General features: G+C 38.7%; 1 protein-coding gene across 3 annotated transcripts in view; it reads left to right on the forward strand.

Moving 5' to 3' along the window:
- The window catches only part of Kat6a (lysine acetyltransferase 6A), an 80,997-nt gene that overhangs the window by 20,785 nt on the left and 33,305 nt on the right, over positions 1–26,907 (forward strand). For all 3 annotated transcript variants that reach the window (XM_051182115.1, XM_051182117.1, XM_051182116.1), the window contains 2 exons: positions 19,108–19,216; positions 26,567–26,682. In XM_051182115.1, the coding sequence (XP_051038072.1) occupies positions 19,108–19,216; positions 26,567–26,682 (225 nt within the window). The remainder of the gene's footprint in view (positions 1–19,107; positions 19,217–26,566; positions 26,683–26,907) is intronic.

The following is a 26,907-nucleotide window of genomic DNA, read 5'->3' on the forward strand; positions in this document are numbered from 1 at the left end:
GGTTCCTGAGAGATTTTTGAATGAATGAATTCAAAGAGTGTATTAAAAAATATATATACACACACATATACATATATACACATACGTACATACATACATACAGGCTCCAAGCTGATATAAGTGCCCTTGTAGTGTAGAGTTTTGTTGGGTAGACATAAACGTGATAGCTGCTGTAGTAGGTTCCAAGTAAACCTATTTGAAGATGCTATATGTGGTACTTTCTATTTTTTCCCCTTAAATAATAGTGATCAATTCTTGTACGATTCATGATATTATTTTGTTTGAGCAAAAAATAATATCTGAGATGTATCCATAGGCATTAGACCTAAGCTAATAATTTTAAATTGTCACTCCAAAATAGAAGAGTGTTCTTTTCTTTCTAAAATTAATTTTTGTGTATTGGTGTTTTACCTCCATGTTTATCTGTATACCACATGCATGCAGTTCCTGCAGAGGCCAGAAGAGGTACTGAAGTTACAGACAGCTGTGAGCTGCCATATGAATGCTAACTGTTCAGCTCAGGTACTTTGGTAAGAGCAGCCAGTGCTCTTAAGCCCTGCATAGCTGCAACCCCCTTTTCTTCTTTAGTGGGGTGAATGTAACATCAACTTGGGCTAATAAAGCTGTTTTGAAGCATTAACAATTGCATTGATTTTTCACACTGCTCATGGTTGTTCTTAGGTATTTGTTTAGACTGTATTGTTGCTTTTTGACATGTTAATTTGATCTATTTATTGCTACTCTCTTGACCAGCTATCAGAGAGAATCTGGTGTCAGCAGTGGTAGGTTGGATCACAGTGGTACAGCAAGCACAAAGGACTTTGAAGCCTGGCTAGGATGACTGTTGAGTTGGGGATGGTTAGGTTTGTTGTACACTTTTCATGCAAACCCAGTGCTACCCCACCCCCAAAGATGAAAAGAGCACCAGCTCAGCAGATGTCAGTCTAGACCCTCACATTCTGTGGAGTTAATAATCAGAGTTGTTGCAGGATAGGTGCTCTGAGAAGAGTTTGGAGCTGGTAGGAGGCTTGTGTGGGAGGAAGCCATGCAGAATAGTCTTGGGTTTTCTTAAACCCTTCAGGGTAAGCAAAGAGTTCTGAATGTGTGCCAGAATTAGTAACTAATTGCCTACCTTTAGGTATAGACAATCACCCCCCCCCCCTTTTAGAGGAAACTAGTACTGTGATAGTTTACTCATCAAGTACATAAATTAAATGATCTTCTGATTTATTAATTGTTAGTGTTTTTGGTCTGGCATTGAAGGATATTCCCAGAAAAGCTTATGTACTCCTTCCAGTTATCATAAAGGTTGGAAAGATTAAGTCTTGTGTAGAACAAACTTGGATTTTTAAATTTATTTTCACTTAATAGACCAGGATTTTTGGAAATTGAAAATCATAAGCAAGTTACATTGTAGAATTTTGTCCTCTATTTTTAGGTTCCAGTTTGGAAATTATTACTAAGAGTGATGTAATTGAGATGAATAACTATGGTAACATATGAAAAGGGTCTTTAAAGATAAGACTCCAGAACTGTTTTTGTTGCTATTAGACAAAATATGCACTTTTTCTGTAATGAGATACTGAGTACATGGAATTTTAACCTAACCAAGTGGGGAATGTTGTTAATTCAAATCTTTTGCTTTGACGAAGGATGCTATACACATAAAATCCAAAAAAAATTTTAAAAATGAAAGATGAAACATGATATGAAACAACTTGGTTTAAAAGGTTCTTGTACTCAGAGTTTTGAATACTATAGCTTCTGTTAAAAATATTTTCAAGGTAAAAATGTATAAGCACTATATATTCATTTTTTATATTCAAATTTAAAATTAGTCAAGATGTCTTCCATCTATGTAGACTTGTGCCAATATAGTTGTAATTAGCTATGAGTAGTCATTTCCTCCCTCTCCTCTCTCCCCTCCCTCCCTTCCTTCCATCATCTATCTGAGACAGGGTTTTTGTTTTGTCCTGGCACTTGCTGGCAGGCTGGCCTCAAACACAAAGATCTGCCTGCCTCTGCCTCCTTAGTGCTGGGATTAAAAGTATGTGCCACCACTGCCTGAGACCACTTAATTTTAAATTAAGTAAAAACAAATTAATGACCGTGGCCACTAACTCACACATGCTAGTGGCTACTCTTAGATAGCATGAATACAGAGCATTCTTCTCATCACCCTAGAAGTTCTTAGAACAGTCTAGACAGTGATAGAGAGGCTGTTAGCAGAGGATGGGACACTTCTCTTAGGTGTGTGATATATATTTAAGTATGTATGTGTGTTCCTATGGAGTCTGGACATTGACTTTCCACCCTATCCATTGAGGCAGCATGTTGAAGTTGAATGCAGAGCATGCTGATATGCTAGTCTGGCTAGCCAGCTTGCTTTAAGGATCCTGTTTTTGCTATAATTACAGGCCAGCCTCCATGGCCACCCTGTATTTACATGGGTCATAGAGATCCAAACTTCTCTCTTCACACTTGTATGGGAAGCACCTTAACCATTGAGTCACACTTCCAGCCCCTAGGTTTCAGAGTTTTTGGAATTGAAAATGTTGGTTTCAGGTTATTCTAATGAGATCGTTGTCATTAATGTCTGTGCATCAAGTTTGTGTTTATACTCTCACTTTATCTCTTAACATATTAGGCTGAGGTATTTTGGGCTCTGCAGAATAGAATTTGCAAATGTGTATTCTATATAAAGAGTTAATTCCAAATATATTGTTCCTTATAAATGAAACAAGGATAATGAGCTACTGACTTCATGGAATTTAAATTGTTTGATATTATATGAAGTTAACAGTTGAAATTGTAATGAGCCTACTTAATTTGGAAAAAATTTTATTGTTTCAAGTTAGCTCAACTTCACTTCCCCATCTCTAGATGCTAAGAACTGAAAGTGCTGTTGAGAGCCTCAGAACTTAGTCCACATTCTTGGGAAGTACCCTGTCTAGGCTGGCCACTGACTTTCACTATTGTAATTCGTTGTGATTGCTCTTTGTAATTACCCATTATGACTACCTTTGACTAGATTTATGGATTCCTGGGGAGTAGGGAACCCTGGTGCATATTCAGAATACTCAGAGACCTTAAAAATAATCATGCCAAATATTACCATTTTGCAGATGAACAGCCTTGACATCTCTGTAGTTAGAGAATTAGGACTAGAGAACTTGCCTCTTTTAGGCTATCCACCACTGTTAACTGTTGATATTAATCTGAAATTATGCTGGGTTGAGGCTACTATGGACATAAGAACTATGCCATCATAAAATAAAAATTACTTACAAATAATTATTCCTTATTTCTACACTATCTCCTGTTTGTTTTTCATGGTCTATTCTTGGGGATAGTTGTGTCTTATTTTTGGTCGTGAGCCTAGCCTTTAACAGCTGAGCCATCTCTCCAGCCCATTGTGTCTTATTTTTATAAATACTTATTTTTGGATATGGAGAGATGACTCAACAGTTAACAGCACTGGCTATTCTCTCAGAAGACCTGGATTTGATTTCTAGCACCCACATTACAACTTTCAGTTATCCATAACTTCAGTTCCAGGGAATCTAGAGTCGTCATGTACCATTCTCTATACACACCAGACATGCAAGAGGTACACAGACATATATGCAGGCAAAATACATCCACTAAAAATAATTTATTTTGTTAATTATGGGTATGTATGTGAGCCTGAGTTTGGGTTAGTGTATGTGAGTACAGTGCCCATGGAAGACAGAGAGGGCATTATATCCCTTGGAGCTGGAGTTATAGGCAGTTGTGAGCTGCCCCTGGGGACCAAATTGCTGTCCTGGAAGAGCAATACATAGATAGTCTTTAACTGCTGAGCCATTTCTCCTGCCCTAGAGTAAGTGGTAGTTTTAGAAATGACAGCATTATGATCTTTTTTGGGTTTTAGACTAGAGTAAATTGACCAGCTCACAAAAGGGCTGAGGTAATAATTGAGTTGGTAGAGTGCTTGCCACTAAGGCCCTAACCATGGTTTGATACTGTTACCATATAAACTGGGTATGATGATGCATTGCTGTAATTCCAGTACTGAGGAGGTGAAAGGCAGAGGATCACAAGACCAAGGGCACCCTTGACTTTGGAGCCAGACTGAGATGCATGAGACCTTTTCTCAAAAATAAATTAACTGTTTTCTTAGCTTAAAAAAATACTGCAAGTTTGAAACTTTTTATGTATTGTATTTGGGGATAGCCAAGTCATATGGTGTCAGTGTTCATTTATAGAAACAAATAAAACTTAATGAGCTCTTTATTCTGAGCTCTTAATTTTATAGCTTAGTTACAGTTTTGCTTTCAGTATATCTGTTATGTTTGTATGTAGGCTACAGATACACAGCAGAATGCTACAGTAGCAATCTCTCCTAGATATAGACAAGACTATGTTACTAAATATCTGAACTATTAAAATTCAGTTTTGGTCCCCCATAGTCCTTTAAAAAAATGGTGGTGTTCATTAGATATTTTTATAATTGTTATTTGATAGGACTCCTTTCTACTTAGAAACATTACTGATTTATTTCTATGGCACATGCTTTAAATGGAATGGCAGATCAGGTCAGACTTTTTTGCAGAAATTCTTTGTCTATAAGCCTAGAATCCTCACCCCTTTCTCCGAAGGGCTGAGAATTTATTGGGGACTCTTTGTTTGGGAGTCGAGACTTAGATTATAGGGTTTTCTTTTCTACAGTGACAGCTCCCTTTTCCACAGTTGTGCCTTCCGTGGAGAAGTGCATCTGTGTACACATACACTTGCAGAATTGGAGTCTGTGCCACACATTATCTTTCTAGACATCTTTGTGTAGTACCGGCATATACAGAGGGGCTCCTGTAAGACAGTTTTTCTATTCTTGCCCCTCCTTTCAACGTCTAGATCTGGTGACTTTACGTAGATAAATGTTCTAGTTAGAAAAACAGCAGAAGGAATTTAACATCTGCCAAAAAACTGGCAGTGTGAAACCAGGCTGGCTGCTTTAGCCTGTTTTCCTGATCCCTGTGGGTGTGCAGCCTGCATTTGTCAGGCTGCCCTTATTAAGAATTACATCACTGTACACTCCATCTTTATCACACTGGCTTTTCTTTTGAAAGCCACTGTCATCAAGCTTTAACTTTTTAACCCCATTGCATTAAAGAAGGAACATACTTAAGTCTGAAGGAAGAATCTCAGTTTATATAATTTTGACATAGAGAATGCTTGTGTGTGGGGAAAAGATAAGGTTCTGGTAACTACCTTAAATTATTAAGATGGGTGTTTTGAATATATATGTATGTACACACACACATTTGGAAGACAGCTATCTTTTCAAAGAATTTTAAAGACAGCTTAGGAAAGTATTGGTTTTTAAAATGCAAGTATTTACAGTGGCTGTATTCATAAGAATCAAATTCTGAAAACAACTCCAACTGATGTTCCTGAACTAGATTATAGATAAATGAACTGTGGTCTATCTAAGGATAGAGAATGCTACTAACAACAAAAAGGAACAAACTGGAATATACAGCTATTACCATGAATAAATATCAGCTGTGCTGTGCTATGAGAAAGAAACCAAAGGCTACTGTGTAATTCCATTTGTATGTAGAAGTGCTTCAAGTTTTTGTTTTATTTCTGGAAGTGCTGAGTTTAAGTTTGCTGCCATGGAGCCACACCTCAGTCCAGAAGTACAGAATTTAACTGCTAGCCTGCATTGTGCACAGCCTTCTCTAGAGCAGCAGCCATTTCCTTTGTTTACTGCTGCTGCACTTAGGATAATTGTGGTTCTTGTTTTCAAGATTACTAATAAAGTTGAGTATCCAGAGGATAGACCACCAGTGATTTTAAAGAAAAAGCAAAAACGAGTTGTTTGGTTTATTTTGTTTTGTTTTGCCTTTTAAAGAAAAAAAAAAAAAAAACCCAAACTTGTTATTCTTTCCTGAATTCTAATGACATGGCTAAACTCTTAAATTAAAGCTTCATAATTAAGAGCATTTTCTGTTCTTGCAGAGGACCTGGGTTTTGTTTTCAGCACTGTCATGGCAGCTCACAGCCTTCCGTAAACTCCAGTTGGAGAAGATCCAGTGCCCTTTTCTGGCCTCCATGGGTATAGCACACATGTGGTACACAGAGGCAAGACACATACATAAAATAATGATAAATAGATATATTTAAGGTTTCATAGTTTTTGTTTGTTTTGTTTTGTTTTGTTTTAGAAAATCACATGAGGTTCTCCCTTCCCCTCCCAGGTCCTAGTAATTTGTGTTTGCGATAGTTTGGGGCAGCCTTATTTTGAATAGTTTCATTGGGGCATCTTGATTGTTAACATGGTCCATGCTATGTTGTCACACACTGTTAGTGTGTGTGCCCTGTTCTTTCACCTGGAGTGTATGACCTAAGAATAAGGAGTTGGTTTTATTACAGCTTTGTTTCTCAGCACCTAACTCAGGATCCTTGTAAGTGCAGTGGCTAAATGGTGTGTCGTGGAGGTAACATTAAAAATGAGACTAGTGTGACATGAGTTCACTAATTTGCTAAGATTGCCCTAACCAAGTACCATAAATTAGGTAGCTCAAACAGCAGATAAAAAACAGCATGTTTTACCATGGTTCTGCAGGCTAGAAATTCAAATGTAGGCCCAATGAGGTTTATTTCTGGTGAAACTTTTTGCCTTTCAGGTGGGTGTGTCTTCTCATGGTATTTTCTATGCTTGTATTCTGTAGTATTTCTTCCTCTCAAGAGGTGTCAGTCCTGATAGATCAGGGCTCTGTCCTTTGACCTCATTTAACTTTAATTGAATCTTAAAGATCCTGTTTCCAAATGCAGACAGATCCTGGGGGTTAGCATTACAACATATGCATTTTGAAGAGAAGGCACAGCTTAGTTCACTGACTTCCTGCAAATATATGAGTATGCTGCTTCAGTCACTTCTTATTGCTATATAAAAGTACTTGACAAAAGCAACTGAACGGATCGGTTCATTTTGGCTCCCAGTCCATCATGGCAAGAGCCCTATCAGCAGGAACCTGAGGCAGGTGAATACAATGCATCCTGGGAGGTGAATGCTGGTGCTCTAACTTTCTTCTTTTTACTCGGTTTGGACCCTAGACTGTAGGAATGGTATTGCTCATGTTCATATAGGTCTTCCATGCCCAGATAAACATCTGTCGATGCACCCTCACAGACAAACCCAGAGCTATGTTTTCTGTGGTCATTCTGAATCCAGTTAAATTGATGATAAAGACTAACTATATATGCCAAGTTAGTAAGATACTGAACCAGAGCTAGCCAGAGAAACACAAGTCAACACTAGACATTTCATTGGATAGAGTAGTATAGAGAGTTGCTAAAATAGAGGGATCTGAAATAAAAAAGGGAGCACTGAAATAACAGATGTTGTTTATTTACTGAAGAAGCAGTTATTGCCTCTTTGAGGTAACCAAGAGAGAGGTTTGAGTTTTTCAATGGTTGGGGAGGCAGCTAACAGGGCACTCTCAACTTTGTGAAAAGGATCCACTGCCTGGTTGCTTCCAAAGGCTTGGACAAAGTTCTCACAAAGCAGGGACTCAGATTTCTTATGACAGTGGTTGTCAACCTTCCCGATGCTTTGACCTTTTGGCACATACAGTTCCTCATGCTGTGGTGACCCCAGCTGTAAAATTATTTTCATTGCTGCTTCATAACTATAATTTTGCTACTGTTATGAATTGTAATGTAAATATGTTTTTTTCTGATGGTCTTATGTGACACCTGCCTTATGAGGATATAGTACTCCACTGATAGCCATGACTGTGAACATGATGAGTAGTTCTGAGAAGCTGAAGACTATATTGCAAGCAAAAGGTCCAATAGTAGGATGACACTTGCAGGACTATAACATAGAGTGGAAGGAGCACATTTACCTTTTCTCCATCTCGTGTGTGTGTGTGTGTGTGTGTGTGTGTGTGTGTGTGTGTGTGTGTGTGTGTGTGTGTACTCTCTTCATACTGACTAATAGAAAGCCATCTGGCAGAGGAAAAATAGAATATATAGAGCATAATAAAGAAGAATGTAGAGATATGAGCAAGAACTGAGACAGGACCTTACAGCTGATAATTGTTGTTATTGATGTGAGGTTAGCCTCTCGGAAAATTCAGTTTGGTAGTATGTATCTAAAATCTTCTATGTATATACTTTTTGGCCCAATAGTAATTCAAGCTCATGGCATGATCAGTAGTTATTCTTGGTAAATCTTGCGAAAAAACGGTGTTGCTCTCATTTGTTCAAGTGTTATTTATTTTAAACCTTTATCCAGCTGGATTTAATACATAGAATTACAGTTTTAAAAAACTGCAATGAACATGAAAGTCTTGTTGAATATTTTGGTCTTCCTAAGCCATTAGGAATGTGTTTGTTTTTTATGTGTATATGCATGTGTATCTTAGCATAGAAATATTCTTTTTTTAACGCACTTATAGTTAAGTAAGTAAGTTCTCATGTTAATACAAAGACTCAGGAAACCTAATTCACATGTGTAAGTAAATACATCTGTAGACATAACTTAGCACATAGAAAATTTAATCACCACTATTGGAAAGTTAAAATAGAACAAACACTTGCCCAGAGTTAAGAAATGTCAGCAAAAATGAGATTTGAAGAAGAGACATTTGAGGAAACCATAGTTTATCAGGTATTGCTTATATTTGCTGCATCTCGGTCTTCAAGAATACTTAAAGGGTAAGTGTGTTGGTTATCATACCCCTTCATACTAAAGAGATGTCTTGCCCAGAAAATGCTAGAGCTGGGAGAACCTAGACTGTCTCTAAGCAGTACTTCAGCTGATTCTCAAGAGGACACAAGGGACTCTCAGAAAAGGGATACAATAACCTGGAGAAAGAACACAAGGTATTATTGTGGGCTAGGTGTGGTGGTTCAAGCCTGTTTTAGCACTCAGAAAGCAGAGTCAAGAAGGTGATTGCAAGTCCAAGGCCAGCCAGGCTTACATATTAATAAGCTCCCGATATCGAGACCTGTCTCAAAAACTTTGGTATTTAGAGAAGGGAATTGGATGCCAGCATGTAGCAGTTAAACATTGGAATATATTTTATAAGTTTTGAGCCAAGCAAGTAACTGGATAAAAATATTTCAAGAGGATTAATCTTATAGCAGCATGTAGAAAAAAAACCTACATGAAATCGAGGATGTCAGTACATACAAGAGATTGCATGTGGCATTTATTAACCTTCAAAAGTTAGCCATGTAAAACAAACTAAACTAGAAGTGGTAACAAAGAGAGAACAAGGGAATCATAATTTGGAAAAGTCCTGTTTGGATGACTGAGGAAGATGGGTGTCACTGACAGGAAACAGCTCTCAGATAATCCCTAAACATTCAGAAGATTACCCTCCACAGCTTCCTAGGATTAAGTTTAAATTCAGCAGGCCAGCAAGATGGCTCAGCAGGTGAAGGTGCTTGCTGCCAGGCTTGACAGCCTGAGTTCAGTGTCAAAGGCAGAACCAACTTCCAAAGGCTGCTTTCTGACATGCACACACAAAGTATGACATGACACATACATAAATAAATTAATAAAAATGTTTAAAGAAGATAAATTTGGCAAGCATTTCTGTTATTATGTCACCCAACTAAGACATAGAAAATTGTTTAGTTTATCTGTTAGATGATTGCTTTCTTATTATAAATTTATAACAATTCACATATATAGTAAAAATGGAAGCTGAAATTGATCTTTACTAATCTAATTAATAACTTTCTTTTGCCATCAGTCTTACTAGTGTATCTAATTGTAGACGCTATTGAATATATTAGTGAAATTAATTCAGTTATGTCTAATTACAGTTCCCCAGATTATAGAATCTAGTGGAGAGGCTTTGCATACATAATTGAATGTCCTGTTGGAAATAAACTTGGTTCTCTGACATTGTATTTTAATTTCAAGAAATTCTTGTTTTAGTACATGCTGCACAAGGCACTAGAGTGATTGGAAGACTTAAGAGTGTGACATGAAAGCAGGGATGTGGAAGGAACTGAAGCTGTGGAAGGTGATGGATAGGGAAGAAGTGGACTCCTTGGTAAAGTGGAGATTGAGGACTTCTCTGGCTACAGGGGAACGTGGTATTTCGGTGCTCAGTTCTCACCTGTCAACTTGTTGTTTTAGAAAGACTTAATTTATTCAAGTGCACGTGTGTTTGGATGCTGTGTGTGTGTGGGTGCCCATCGAGGCAAGAAGAGAGTGACAGGATTGTGAGCTGCCTTGTTTAGGTGTTAGGAACCAAACTCAGATCCTCTGGAAGAGCAACAAGCTCTCTTAACCACTGAGCCATGTCTCTAGCCCCCTAGCACTCAGCTTTCGAATGTCTTTTTCATTTCCTTCATGATAACATCCCTGAGAATAGTACAGTTTCCCACCCAGCTAAGACCTAGTCTTTATCCTTGAAGTATTTGTTGTGTATAGCAGAATGCGTTGGCAATAGATCTTTACAGTGTTTCATATCAGCTAAAACCTAAGTTCTGTGAATTATATATCTACGGGAGAAAATTAATTTGGAGTTATACTTATCTGACTTTTGGAGAAGAAATGGTCAGGACAAAGTCCTGAAAATCATTGGGTTACTCAAAGAGGTAGGATCTAGGTTGTCAATTTAAGGGACAGATTTGAGCAAAGTTTATGAGAGAGTAATACTGCTTGGTAACAGAAATAGTGTCAGAAATTTGATGAACAACGTTTAATTCTTAGGCTTGACTTGCAATACAGTTGTTAAGGTGAGTTATTTTTATGTAACTGGCCAAGAAAACTCAGCTTTTCCGTAGGTATAATAAAGTATGAAATAGTGAAATTTTAACACCAGTAAAAATTTAATTACTAATAGTTGATTTAAGTTGTTTTGATTTTTGCGGAGCGCATCAGTTTTCTAAATCTACTCAGTAAGCAGTACACATACAAGACAACATAGGGAAAGAGTTTCACATCAACAGTAAAAATACAGGGGTCACAGTGAGGACAGTTCATAATGTGCTCAAATCATTTGCTTCAAGAGAACATGACAATTACACTAGCTATGGTTATTTTGTTACTGTGTTAGAATATACATAAAGATTTCCTGGTTTTGCCATTTTTATGTAAGTAGCATTAGAAGTGTCATGCATAATCACCATTGTCCTTTCATCATCTCAGGCCTTATCCTTTAACCTTAATCTTTGCCCCAGACTCAGGATTCAATTACTCTGCATTATGATTTCTTGAATTTGCCTGTTTTAGGTACCGAATAAAAATGGGAATTCAAAGTGGCTTTTTATGTACCATTCGGTTTAAAAATGAGTTTTAGTAATTTAGTTAAACATTTTTTGCATGTGTTGTAGATACTTTGTATTCAAGTCTGGAACAATGGTACATTCATTATTACCTTAAGGTTTCAGTTGTTGTGAGTTGACACCATGAGCACAGTAACTCTTATAAAGGGAAACATTTAATTTGGGTAGCTCATAGTTTCAGAGGTGAGAAACATGATGGACATGCAGACAGGCATGATGCTGGAGGAGCTGAGAGTTCTACATCTTGATTCGCAGGTAACAAGAAGTGAACTGTGATACTAGATGTAGCTTGAGCATAGACCACAAAGCCTATCCTCACAGTGACACCCTTCCTCCAATAAGGCCATGCCTTCTCCAACAAAGCCACACCTCCTAATAGGGCCTATTCCTATGGACTTATTAGGGGGCCAGTTACATTCAAAGCACCACCATTATCTGTTGCATGTTACTGTTAATAGTCTTTGTCAGTATCATTGTTATATGAATTAGGTACTTCTTGAATATCTTTTTGTTTTGAGACAGGATCTTCCTGCATACCTGTTCAGATATTTTTCTTTATTCTAATTTCCACTAGGCTTTAAAAAGACAGTATCTCAAATTACGGATTTGGGAGTCTCAAAAATAGCCCTTATGTAAGATATGCTAAAGTTTGTATCTAAAAGTTCTTTTATTTCATGCTATAAATTTCAGATAACTGAAGTCACTTGGCCAGCTTCTTATTGTGTGTTTTTCAAAGATGGTTTCAAAAATTCATGTGTTTGCTTCAATGCTGCCATCTGGTGACTATTGGGGATATCTTAACATGGTGCTTAAAGGGGCAGTGCATCTTTTAAAAAAGTGGCTCAGCATCTTAAATGTGGCTTGCAACCCATAATGTCCTGTAACTGAATATGGAGTTTAAGAAAAAATGTGGTAACAGTAGTAAGTTTTGAATGTGTAGCAGACAATTAATTGAAAATGGAAACGTGTAATGAACTGTTTGTGGTTGTGCTTCCTTGTATCACAGTGTGCAGTTTGATTGCATTCTTGGTTCTGAACCTACAACATGAGCCCCATGCACTGCCTCAGAGCCACCTCTTATGACACCAGTGAACATTACCTAGATGCCTCAGCTCAGATTTGGGGTGTAATATGTTGTGAACTACAGTGTTTTTTACCATTCATTAAACGTTTTCTACTGCTACAGATACATAATGGCTTAATTATGGAAAACAAGGACCACTAGCGTGTTCCTGCTGTCATTCTGCTGCATGTGTCACAATAGTGTATCTTTGGATTGTGTTGTGTTAGAGTGTCTGGTTTTTAAGATTACTATTTGAGTTGCTGACAAAAGTTTTTTTTGAGTTGCAAACAAAAAGTTAAGTAAATTTTGGCATGGGTTTAAGAAGAAATTCCAATAATTTCTAAATGGCCCTAATCATACTTCTGACATTTTGTACTGTGTATTTAGGTAAGGCAGCATTTGCATAATTATAAGACTAAAATATTGATTGACTTAAAACAGATGAAGAGGCACTGTGTCCTACACTTCCAGATATCCAATCAAGATTTAATTCTTTATATAAAAACAAATTTATCCATTTTACTATGTAGATTTATTTTCCTCTTTAATAAATGGTAAAATACTAAAGTGCTATTTTAAATTTCATTGTGATTTATTATCACTAAATATTTTTTTACTGGGGTTGTATACAAATTTTTTGGGTGAGAAGAGGTAACAGTGAAAGGAAACACTGACATAAGGCAACAGAGTATAGCTGAAGTATTCCTACCCCATGAGTCCCAATGCGTTAGAGAGAATGAGTGGAGGTGGTGATGGGAATCTCACCTAGTTATCCAGGCTGTGAAGTCACTGTGAGATGACTTTGTAAACACCTAAGCGTCAGTATACTGTTGTTTAATTTTTCTCTTCATACAAGGCACTATTTGTATTGTTTTTGTTCTGCCAGGTATTCTATAGTGTATGTGTGCAGTGCTTATTATAATATGTTATACAGTGTTGTCAGCACCAGTACTGTTTTCTTAGCTAAACTCAGAAACTTTCTAGAGTTTACAGTTGTTGACAGATGTCAGTTAGATATACATACATATATTAATTGGTGAAAAGAATTGAGGGAATAAGTAAAGCAAGGAAGGGCCTTGTGATTGTTGTGGTGGGTGGATTGCTTTGACTTGTTTAGTAGAGAGAAAGCCTCACTGACTACACGAGTGGAGATGGGAAAGATTTAGACAGGAGCAGTAATCACAGAAGGGAGCCCTGCTTTGCAGTATCTGACATGTGAAGAAAACAGAAACAGAGGGGATGGAAGGATGGTTGAGGGTGGAACAGTAGGCAATGAGGTCAGAGATGTGTGGTGGGTAGGATTTAGGGTTAGGCTGTTGAGATCATACAGGGACTTGTGATTCACTTGGCATTTTAATCTGAAGTAGAGACTTGTATTGATGGTTTCAGGCAGCTAGATCACATGTTTCACCTTAACTCTTAATGGGTTCCCTCTGGACGCTGTGTTTAATGGAGTGTAAATATAGCAGCAGGAATCAGTTTACTTTTATATAGATCATGGGGACAGTAAGGTACAAGGACTGAGGTTGGACAGGACTATGAACAGTGATTATATAGCATATTGTCTGGTTTTTAATAGACCTTTAAAAGTTGTCTTTATAGATTTCCAGTAGTGTTCAGTTTTGTCTCAGTGATACAAGAGAATCAAAGTGTTAGTTGTAGAGTCTTACTTGGAAAAGCTTAAAATAGTTCTTCTGTTTGTCCTCTTTAAAATATGTATCTGAAGTAATACATCAGTGCATCACACTACTTGTTTTCCTTTGTGTCCTTTGTACATCCATATGTACTGTTCCCCTGTTTTGCATGTCAAATTTTATTTTTTCAAATTAGAATAATTTTAAGTTAACATACAAAGTAAACTGGTTTCAAAACATATTTTTCTTTTCTTTTTGTAAGTATATAGGTGTTTTACTTCCATGTGTGTCTGCCTGATCTCCACAGAGGCCAGAAGGAGGACATCAGATCCTCTGGGACTAGAATTACAGACAGTTGTGAGCTAGGAATTAAACCTGGGTCCAGAACAGTGAGTGCTCTAGCCCCATACACATTCTTACTAACTTCTGTTCCCTCACTACTCCCCCCTTCCTTTCTTACTGATTCATGTCTTCTCTCTAGTCTCCCCCATCTGTTTTCATATTGCATGCATAGCCTACCCCTTCATGAACCCAGTGTAGGTTTAGTCAGGTGTCATTGGTTTAATGGAGCAAGTAACAAGGCAGCCAGTTTGTTATGTCCCACACACTGCTTGGATGAGTAGATTTAAATGACCTCAGTAAATTTGACTTGTGATGGACAAAGCCCAGTTTGTACTGGATGGTTTCCCTTTATGTAGTATCCTCCGGTTTCATCCATGTTGGAAATGACAAAATTACATTCTTTTTGGTATTGAGTGAAAGAAAGATCATTGAAGACACACTGTGAAGCAGATTATTGCATAGATCTATTGCGTATCTGTTTAGCTGAATCTGTAGACAGGATCTTGCTCTCTACTTCAGGTTGACCTCCAGTCCTTGATTCTTCTGCCTCAGTGATTAAGAGTAAGAGCAGTTATTGCCATCCCTGGCCAGCTATGTTGCCCTTTATTGTAGCAGAGAGGTGGAGGCTGTTCCGCACGGACTCTACCCTTTGTCTCCTCTGTCTTATTGCTGTGTGCCTTTTTGACTTTAGTCTTGATTGGAGATGTGTATCCATTCTCCATTAAAAAAAACTTTGGTCCTTGTAATTGCAAACTCTCTTAACTACTGAGCCCTCTCTCCAGCCCCTCCATTCTCCATTTTTGATAGGCAGTGTTTTTGTTATGTTATTTTTGGCTCCAGCCAGTCTTAACCTCTGAATGTTTTATATCATTGCTTTCTTGTATTCTAGACTGTTCTGTCTAGCCAATTCCTGGCATGCCTGCTCTCCCTCCCTCCCTCCCTCCCTCCCTCCCTCCCTCCCTCCCTCCTGAGGACCAAATCCAGGGCCTTGCACTTGCAGCCAAATTCCCAATCCCAATTTTATTTCTCATTTTCCAGAAATAAGTAAAACTATATGAAATCGCACCCTCAGCTTTTCCCCATTCTTACTATTTCTCCTCCAAGGCAAATAAATAGCTCTGTACTATTATTCTTCATTCTTAAAACCAGTCTTTACCCATGCTTTGAAAGTCACCCTTTTTCCTAAACCATTGGTGTGAAATCATTTTGCATTGGTGTTCATTACTATTAGCTGCTAAATACATGTGACTGGATGGAAGTTAAGTGTATTTAGAATTAATAAGCACAAGTAGGGGCAGCTCTAGGTCTCACTCCATAGTGTATTCTTGTTTGTTTCTTGAGTGTTTGACTTTTTTGCCCCCCACTCTTCCACATTATATAATGGGTTTACCTTTCATACCATAAACACTTAGAATATATTGAAACTATTTGATATCTTTTTAAAGCAATTTGTCTGCTTTCTGTCCCCTTCATACAATCATTTCTGACTATATTCTTATGGTGTCACTGACAAGCACTGTTTACAAGTGTTGGAAGGAAATAGACACCAAAAAGACAAGACTGAAACATCTGGAAAGATAACCTCACTACATATAGACAGTGCTTGTCAGTGACACTGTAACAACCACTTAAACATTACCATACATTATTCATGATATTCATAAAAGTTGTTTACTTTATAACATCTTGGTCATACCATTTTTCTTAGTGACTTTTCTATTGCTGTGAAGAGACACCATGATCAGGGTGACTTATAAAAGCAAGCATTTATTTGGGAGCTTGCTTACAGTTTTACAAGGTGAGTCTCTATATGCAGGCAGGTGCAGGCATGGCATTGGAGCTGCTAAGAGCTTAATTGTTGAGACAGCAATCACCAGACAGAGAACAAGTGAGCTTTATTTACAGTTTCCATTATCATCATGGTGGGAAGTGTGGCCACAGGCAGGCAGGCAGTGCACTGTTAAGTAACTGAGGGCAGCCTGCAGGGTGAAGGGAATAACAGGGGAAGGGAGAAGAGAGGGAGGGAAGGACAGAGGGAGGGGGAGAGAGAGACTGAGATTGCTGTGGGCTTTTAAAAATCTCCTCCTAATCCTTCCAAAACAGTTTCACCAATTAGGAACCAAGTATTCAAATATGTGAGCCTGTGGAGGCCATTCTCATTCAAACCACCACAGCATCTGTATTAGTTAGAGTTCTCTAGAGTCATAAAACTTAGGGAATGAATGACTAATATACTACAGTCCAACAATGGCTAGTTGTGAATGAAAAGTCATAGAATCTAGTAGTTGTTCAGTCACAAGATCCTGGGTGCCTCATCTGGACTTCTGTATATGCTGCAATCTTGAAGAAGTAGGCTCCAATACCAGTGAAGGAATAGATGTGCTGACAAGGCAAGGATAAGCGGGCCTTCTTCCCTTTCCTTCTTCCCTGTACTTACATAGGCTTCTAACAAGACGTGACCCAAATTAAAGGTGTGCCTTCTGGCCTCAAGGTCTGGAGTGAAGACAAGTGCTTTACCGCCTCAAGATCTGGGTCAAAGCCATGTTGTCTTCTTGCCTCAAGATCTGGATCACAAGTGTGCCCTTCATTTCTAGATCATAGTTCATTCCACATATAGTCAAATTGACGACCCAGTTCTTACGACCTACAGTCTGTTTTCTAGGCCTTTACAGTTTATGTCTTTAGGATTTTCACTACTGTATGAAGTCTGTCCTTTTTTCCTCTAAGTCTTGTTTCCTGTGCCTTTTTAAGGAAAAGCAATGATGGCCTTCTCTGCAGCCATAGTAGTTAATTATGGTAGCTTCTAGCTGTTCACCTGCCTTTTGATCTCTCCATTCAACACTGTAATTAGTGCAGCTTTGTTAGATGTTTTAAAATGATTTTGGTGTTGATATTATACCTAACTTTTCCTTATCTGTTTCTTTTTTAAGACTTTACTAGCCATTGAAACAATTTTTTGGCTTTAGCTTGTTATTCCTAGGAAAAGTCATCAACTCTATGTAACTAGAACGACCTTGAACTTTTGATCTTATTTTTATCTTCTATATGTTAGCTTTATGGGTTTATGCTGCCTTGCCTTATGTGGTGCTAGGCATCAAACCCAGGTTTTTGTGCATGCTAGGCAAGTACTCTACCAACTGAGCTACACAGCCAGCTCCAGTTTCATCTGGCTTACTAACTTTTTATTGCCTTCCAATTCCCCTTTATTTTTTGGCCTGAGGAATAAAGTCCAAGGCTTGAGAGATAGCTTAGTGGGTAAAGTGCTTTCTAGGCAAGCATAAATACCCAAGTTCTGATCTCCAGCACCTACACAAAGGGTCCTATAGTGAGATGGGCAGTGGAGACAGAATATCCAGAAGTTCATAGGCTAACTACCTAATTACCTTGGTGAATACAGGAGCAAACAACAGGAGACCCTGCCTCAACAGGGTAGAAGGCAAGGACCAAAACACCTCAAGTTTTCTTCCGCCCTCTACATGTATGCAGTGGCATATACCTGCACATAAACACACACACACACACACACACACACACACACACACACACACACACACACACACACACTCTGATTAGGGAAAAAAGTCTCATTCTTTCCTTCAATTGTAAATTATTTTTAGCCCTTTTAAGGGTATAGTTGATGTATAAAAATTGAAAATATTGGACTGGGGAGATGGCTTAGTGGTTTAGAGCATACTGCTCTTGCAGAAGAACCAGGTTCAATTCTAGTTCCAGAGGATCTGATAGCTCCTTCTGGTCTCTCTGGGCACCAGACATGTACATGTGTATAACGCGGTTAAATAAGGATCAAGATAAACAAATAGGCCGAATAGATGTTTATTCAGGGAGAAATAACTTACAACCTAGACAGATGAACACCAGGAAATTCAACCCGATCCTCTCCTGTCCGAGTCACGCCAGCAAGAGGGCCTTTCCTGGCTCTCCCTCCGACCTCCTTCCACAGGTCACTTCTGCCCATGGCTCCACCCCCCAATGGGCGTGGTCAGTGCCACAGAACTATCTCACTACATGTGTATATCTATATCTATATCTATATATAGGCAAAGCACTCATACACATTCAAAATATTTAAAGACATTTATAAGTGGAAACTATGTAATGCATACATTTTGTTGACTTCCAAAAGTCAGTTTCTTCAGTTTTACAAAGTGATTTAGCCTTTTTTCTGGTTTGTTTCTTTTCATTTTTTCCTCCCTTACATAGAACCATCACACTTAAAACTGGCTTTAGCAGCATGTACACTGGAGTCTTTTCTATTGATACTACCTGTATGGCCTTCTCTCCATCACAAGTAGGGGGTGGAGGGAAGCTCTTTGAAGGGGAATGTAGACATTTTTCTTTGCTGCCTATGCTCTTGTCATGTGACTAGCTTATTAAGTTCATAATAGGAGTGTAGGAAGTGCTGAATGTACCCTGTCTTGTCCTCCAAATCACAATGGGTATTTCTCTTTTATGCCAGCACTACATAGAGTGTTTATTGCTTGTTTTTATAGTACTTAACTATATTCTGCCATACATTATGCTTATGTATGTTTTTCCAGATCGCATGTATCCCAGATATGATCTGATCCTAGATATAAATTGGATAAAAGCAAGCTTTATGAAAACTTACTGGGTAGGAGTTTTAGGAAGAGTGGTATAATTGTCCTAAAGTTATGTAATCTCAGAATAGAATGTAAAACTAATTTTAACTTTATGTTCATACTAAGAAGGTACTAGTGGTGGAATCAGTTGTGTTTCTCTCTGCAGCCAGTTGCTGAACCCATACCCATCTGTAGTTTCTGTCTTGGTACAAAAGAACAAAACCGGGAAAAGAAGCCTGAGGAACTCATCTCCTGTGCGGACTGTGGCAATAGTGGTACGTGGCTTCCTGTTTGCCTTCCTACACATCTGCAAGACAAGGAGAAGGTTGCTTAAATGAGTTGGTATTCTTTGGTCCTTGCCAAATGCATGTTTTACTTTATTTCCGATTTTTAGTAACTGAATTGAGCTTTTACACTACAGGGGAATTTGGATAGCTAAAATGTTACAATTTAGTTAACTTAATTGTATTTCAGGTGTTTTTAGTAAGTATTATGTGAACTTATTTTTTCAATCTTTATATTTCATTATTAAGTACCTGTATAAATCATAGCCATCAGTTTTTTATTTGTTTGTTTAAATAAACGCAATTCAGACTGATGAGAAAACTCAGTGATATACAAACTTGAGGGCCTGCTACAACCCCTAGAGCCAGGGTAAACATTGTACCTTATGTGCTAGTGTGCATCTGTAATCCCAACACTGTGGGCAGGGGACAGGGAGGTCCTTGGGGCTTGCTAGCTGGACACCTAGCCTGTTCAGTGACTCCAGGTCAGTGAGAGGCCCTGTCTGAAAACACAAAGTAAATGAATGCTCAGCCCCTTGGGCTGTGTGCCTGTACACTCAGGTGTGCACACACATGCAACATAACTACTTCTCTTCCTTGATTTGTTTCAGACTTGATTCAGAGACCCAGAAAGAGAGCAGGTGTGTTTTTTGGATTGTCATATTGCACTATTGCTGACACTTGGGTTTATTGAGCCTATGAAATTCTGAGCCCATAGAAAGCTTTTTCAGAATCATCTAACTTGCTAATTCCAGAGATACTCTTATTCTACATTTTAGGAATGCACAGACTTTACAGGAAAGCTTTAGTAAAGCAGCATTATCTTTTATCATTGTTTTCATTTTCAGTGTTTTTTTTTTTTTTTTTTTTCTTTTTTTAAAACAGTAACAGTCAATATTTGGGCCAGAATACAGAAGCTGTGCTAGTTTCTTAAAGAAGAATTTAATGTTGGAATTAGTTATTTATGAAATAGTTGGAAGGGCTGATAAATTGGGCTTTGGAGCCTAAGACTCCTGCAGAAGTGATCACCAGGCTGTAAAGTTGTCCTGTCTTTCTCTAGTAGGGAGACCTGGAAATAGGAGGGCTCCATGGAACTTGTGAATTCTTGGTCATGAGATGTTGATTTGGCCATCATCATTACCTACAGGACACCAGGACACTGTTTTCTTTATGGATTTGCTTATCATTAGGAAATAAGTGCTAGAGATGAAAGACTGCCGTTGTCTCATTTCTGCCTCATAGATCCCCTGGGCATGCCCAGATGGTAGAGTACATTTCACTTGTAGAGTCTAGGTGCCTACAAGTGTAAGTTTTAGGTTTTTAGGGCCCGCTGCTCACTTGGGCAGTGGAACCCAGGGCTTTACACATGTCAGGCATGTGTTCTACCAAGTGAACTACATTCCGAGCTGAAACTTTTGAGTTTTTATTTAGAAGAAGATGGAAATAAATCTATGTGCTGAGAGACCATATGTATTACAGTATCACAAGCAAAAATGAACTCTGGGTAGGTTTCATAGTGAAACACAAAAACTATGAAAACCAGAGTTTATTAGATAAAAATATAGCAGCATGATGTACAATGCAGTGGTTCCCTAAGTATTTTAGTAATGGAGCACGTCTCAAAAAATAATTTTATGAGTTATGAAAGAGGTTAAAAAGCTAATTGTTTTTCCAGTACTAACTCTGTCATGCATTTTTCACCTTTGAGAGTAGATAAACTCATAAAAATATATTTGATAGTGAAAGTGTAAAATCCAATGTGAAGTTATATAGCTTCTATTCCAGTGACTATTTTAACTGTATATAAATGTTCATTGAGATTTATAGACTTTGGATCTTATCTTTTTTTTTTTTTTTTTTGGTGGGGGGTAAGGTTTTTCTTTTTCTTTTTTTTTAAATTTAAAAGTCTATAAAAATAATAGCAGTTGTCTATTGCTGCAAAAATAAACTAACCTAGGACTTTGCAGCTTTTACTAATGGTAGACATGTTAATTTTGTACTGTTTCTGTGTACTCAGAATTTGGAAGTGGTTTATTAGGCAATTTGACATGATAACTTATGAGGATATACTTAGGATTTTAATTGATGCTTTGGACACCTAAAGCTTCTGTGGCAAATTAAGGCTGTTGCCTGGTGCAAAGAAGCCTCAGTTTTTTGCTGTGTGGACCTGCAGATAAGGCTGTGTGAATATCCACAACATGGCAGCTGGCTTTCTCTAAGCATATATGCATAAAAACCAAGGATGAATCTTGAATATCTTCTGTAACAGCCTTACAGATAGCCATGCTGTCATCTCAGTAATATTTTGGTTATACAGATCAACCCTACTTCAGGGTGAGAACAAGTCTACTGAAGGGTGAAAGGCATCTTGGAGACTGGCCATCACAGTGACCAAAGAAGAGAAGCACGGGCACGGTGAAGTCTGAAACAGTCCTGGCTGTCCCAGAACTCACTCTGCAGACCAGCCTGACCTCAGACTCACAGGGATCCACCTGTCTCTGCCTCCCCAGTGCTTGGATTAAAGGCATGCACCACCACTGCCCAGTTTTCTAAACTATTTTAAAACTATTTAAAAAGAAATTGGTATAGGAGACTGCTTCCTGAACATAACTCCAGGAGCATAGACACTGAGAGAAACAATTAATAAGTGGGACCTCTTCAAACTTAGAAGCTTCTGTAAGGCAAAGGACACAGTGGATAAGACCAAATGGCAGCCCACAGACTGGGAAAAGATTTTCACCAATCCTACACCAGACAATCTGCTGATCTCCAATATATACAAAGAACTCAAGAAACTAGTCAAGAAAACACCAAATAACCCTATTAAAAAATGGGGTACAGAACTGAAGAAAGAATTCTCAATAGAGGAAATCAAAAAGGCTGAAAGACACTTAAGAAAGTGCTCCACATCCTTAGCTATCAGGGAAATGCAAATCAAAACAACTTTGAGATACAATCTTACTCCTGCCAGAATGGCTAAAATTAGAAATACCAATGACAACTCATGCTGGAGAGGATGTGGAGAAAGGGGAACACTCCTCCACTGCTGGTAGGAGTGCAAACTCGTACAGCCATTTTGGAGATCAGTATGGCGGTTCCTCAGGAAAATGGGAATTAGTTTACCACAGGACCCGGCAATCCCCCTCTTAGGCATATACCCAAATGATCCACATCCATGCAACAAAGACATCTGTTCAACTATGTTCATAGCAACATTATTTGTAATAGCAAGAACCTGGAAGCAACCTAGATGCCCCTCAACTGCAGAATGGATAAAGAAGATGTGGCACATCTATACCATGGAATACTACTCTGCAGAGAAAAATAATGGAATCTTTAAATTCGCAGGCAAGTGGATGGCACTTGAAGAAACCATCCTGAATGAGGTAACCCAGTCACAAAAAGAGGACCATGGTATGTACTCGCTCGTATATGGATTTTAGACCTAGAACAAAGGATCACTAGCCTATAATTCACACCACCAGAGGAACTAGGATACAAGGTGTATTCTAAGAGATTCATATATAAAGTCTCTCACAGAAGGGGGGGAAGGGACAAGTTCCCCAGAGCATATGGGAAGGGGGGGCAGTGAATGGAGAGGGAACTAGGAGAAAGAAGGGGAGGAGAGGAAAGCACGTGTGACTAGGAAGATTGAGTCAGGGTAGGAATAGGAGACAGGAGAGAGAGAGAAAGAGAGAGGAGAGAGAGAAGAGAGAGAGAGAATGAATGGACGTAGAAGAGGGAGCCATTATTGGTTTGAAGAGAAAACTGAACCTAAAGAAAGGTCTAGAGACCTACAAGACTACCACCAACTAACAATTTGAGCAACCATGAAAGGCTACCATAAATGCCCTTCCCGGATAGTGAGATCAACAACTAACTTATCCACCATCATGAAGCCCTCATCTAGTAGCTGATGGAAACAGAAGCAAACACCCACAACTAAACACTGAGTCGAACTAGAATCCAGATGCAGAGGGAGATGACAAGACCAGGTTGCAGAAGCACATATAGACATCTGACCTGAACAAGGAGGAGCTAACGGGCTCCCAGACTGATAGCTGGGAATCCCGCTTGGGACTGACTCAGACCCCCTGAATATGGGTCTCAGCCAGAAGGACTAAGCAGTCTAAGGGACCTCGACAGTGGAACCAGGATGTATTCCTGGTGCACAAAAGGACCTTGTGGACACATCCCCCATGGAGGGATACTGCCTTAGTCTAGAGACGGGAGGGAGGTCCTAGTCCCTACTTCAAATGACTTGACAGATCTATATGACCCCACCTGGATGGCATTGCCCTACATGTGGAATTGGGGTTGGGGGGGGTGGGAGGGGAGGGTGGTCAGGGTGCATGTGAGGGGGCGGAGAGGGTAAAAGGGACGGAAGGAGGGAGGGAGAGGGAACTGGGACTGACATGCAAAATAAATAATAAACAAATAAATAAATAAAAATAAAAAGAGCTTTATTCTGTCGCTGTTTCAGCCAATGACTGTGGGTCTGCAGTTACTGACCTGATTCTTTGGCTACAGCCTGGCTGCTCAGGCTGCAGCAGGGCAAGAATTCTGCACTGGCCATGTTGCTGCCACCAAATACAGGTTTTAATTAAGTCTCTGTTCTATTTATCAGTAAGACTCAGGAGACAAAGGCTGGGGTGAAAACTTGCTAGCTCAGAGAGGTTTGAGTAGCAAGTAACTGGCTGTTTTCTCTCCTTCCGCTCAGCCAGAAGAACAAAAGAACTCATGCTACACTAAGTCCTGCCCTAGTACATCCTGGCATATGTTCTCTATTATCTTACAGACACTCTATAATGTTTTTATGATTACTTTTTTCCATGTTATTGCCGACTCGGCCTCTTGACCCAAGGTTGGTTTTATTTAACACAAATACAAGCTTGGGGTTCACAGTGTGATCAAATATCCCACAACAATACATAACCCAGAATAAAAAGAACAAGAGTAGTTTGGGGAAAATAATTACATTAAATATGGGAAAGATCCTAATGCTTTATGAGTTTAAAAAAATACATTTCTAAACCTGAAGTCTAAAGAATCTGTGAATATGCCTATTACATAGAGAAAATTAATTGCTGAACTTGTAAAAGAGCTTCACCTACAGAATGACAGGGATGTATGCTACATGATAGGAACATGTAGTGTTTTTTAGAATTTAAAGCAGTATATATTGAAAGCACAGTGCAAACTTCAGAGTGAAGTATAACAATGAGGTGTTCATACTTTATTAGTGGCAACTAAGAAACTTTTGACAGTGTTACACATATACTTCAACTTATAAAACTGGAAATGTCATTACACTCACCAGTCTTATTTCTGAGAAAGAGAGGGGAGGGAGGGGGCATGAGGGAGAGGAAGAAGAGAGTGAGTCTATCCATCCCCATTTCCTGCTATGGTGTTAATTTAAAATAAGAACCCTGTAACCATGGTGTCTAGGTCAGGGTTTCTGTTGCTGGGATCAACCATCAAGCAAAAGACACTTGTGGAGGAAAGGGTTTACATCACTGAAGCAAGTCCACCATTGATACAATTCAGGGTAGGAACTCCAGCATAGGCCATGGGGAACACTGCTTAAGGGCTTGCTCAGCCTGCCACCTCCTCCTCTTCTCCCTCCCTCCCTCCCTCCTCCACTGCCCTCCCCACTTTCCCACTTCAGCTTGACTTTTTACAGCACCTAGAGACCACCTGTCCAGGGTGACACTACTCACCACATCGGTCATTAGTCAAGACACTACCCCATTTACTTGCCCTGTAGATAGGCCTTATAGAAGCATATTCTCAATTCCAAGATGTGTCTGGGTTTGTATCAAGTTGAAAAACCAACCAGTAAGTATTTAACAATGGGGAAATGGTCAGGGGGCTGATCATTTATCAAATCAGTGGCATATAGTCAGCTTAAAGTAAGAATATGAAGTTTACTAGAATTAAATAATGTATATTCTATAGCTGTGACTTTTAACTAGTTTTAGAAAGGAAAGGATAATATGAAAATAGCTTTTATTAGAGATGATGTATGTAGACCATACTTCCTTTCCTGCTTTGCTCCTGTGTGCATGTTGATGACAAGCTTACTACCTTATAAAAGAGGCAGTTCTTCAGAAATGGAAAAAAGAGAAAAGGTTTAACTAGCTCTTCCCTTACAAAATAAGAAAGATGATTATGAAAGGAGTGGAACTGAAGCATTTATCTAATTTATCTTTATGCCCTGGCTCCTCTAGAACCTATGGCTAATTTTGAGCAGCTAGTAGTTAGCTTCACCTTCAGACTCCAGGTAAACTCTATTGGCAGTCTTGGAAATGTCAAAGTGCGATCAAAATATCCCACAATATGGAACACATCTTCCTGAGTCTGAAACTAACACTAACTCGTGGGAGAAGAATCACTTCCTTCCCACCACTCCGTTCCTCCAGCTGCTATTGCCTGTCATCCCTGAAGAAATAGTACTTTTCTTTTAGATTTAGCCTAAGAAGCTGAAGGCATGAGCATGTAATTGCTTCAAGTTTGTATTTTTATCCTATATTTTAAATTGATGAAACTAAACTGTTCCCTTTAAATAGTGAGGTCATGGCCAGTGAAACTGCTCAGTGGGTAGGAGACTCACACCAGCCTGACAGCCTAAGTTTGCTGTTTGAGGCCCACAAAGCCGAAGGAGAGAACCGACAACTGGAAACTGTCCTTTGACTTCTTTTGTGCATGTGTGTGCTTGCATATGTACTCACACACAATAATAATAGTACTTGGATTGGCAGGTTGACTTAGCAGGTAAAGACACTCATCCTGAAAGCCTGCTGACCCCATAGGACCCATGTAAAAGTAGAGGAAAGGAACTAACACCCCCAAATTGTCCTCTAAGTTCTACATATTACCTCTGACACAAATGTATTCATTCAGAAATAATTTTTAAAATGAGACACAAAAATAAGTATAAAAGTGAATTAAAATCCTTTAAAATGTTTACAGCTCTATTTTCTAGGGTGTTATTAAATACGTATTAATTGATTTTTGTATATTTTTTCAGAGATAGCCTGGGCATATTTATAGTCATATAAATACCAGCACCTGTACAAACAATAGTTTGGTGCAGTCTCAGTACAAGTTTGGACATGATTTTTATACTTAAAGTGGAGGCAGATGTGCTAAATCCTGTTTGGTTTTAAGAAAACTGACTTGGAGTGCCAAGTCTTGATGACACATTATATGGCAAGCTTCCAGGAGTATCTTGTTTTATCTGATACAGTTAAGATAATTGCCATTTTTTGCACCATTTATTTAGTATAATTAGAAAATAATTTTTGATTTTACTTCACCTAAGTTTTTTTCTCTTATTAGGTCATCCATCCTGTTTAAAGTTTTCCACAGAGCTGACCGTGAGAGTGAAGGCCCTGCGGTGGCAGTGCATTGAGTGTAAAACGTGCAGCTCCTGTCGTGATCAAGGCAAAAATGCAGTGAGTATGGCTGTTCCGTTCAGTAGCCTTTTCCAGGTAGATATCATTAGCTTGGAGTACTGTTCACTGGGACATAGACTATTTCTAGTTGATTTGTAAAGCAACTCGATCATGTGGTTGCAGAGATACTAAACTGTTTTCAGGAAAGCTCACAGTTCTTTTGAGCAGTATAGAGGCATTGATTTATTATGAGTGTTTTCTTCCTAATGGCAAGTCGTCGTTTTG

This window comes from Phodopus roborovskii, unplaced genomic scaffold, assembly GCF_943737965.1.
Source record: "Phodopus roborovskii unplaced genomic scaffold, PHOROB, whole genome shotgun sequence".
In the NCBI taxonomy this organism is placed as follows: domain Eukaryota; kingdom Metazoa; phylum Chordata; class Mammalia; order Rodentia; family Cricetidae; genus Phodopus; species Phodopus roborovskii.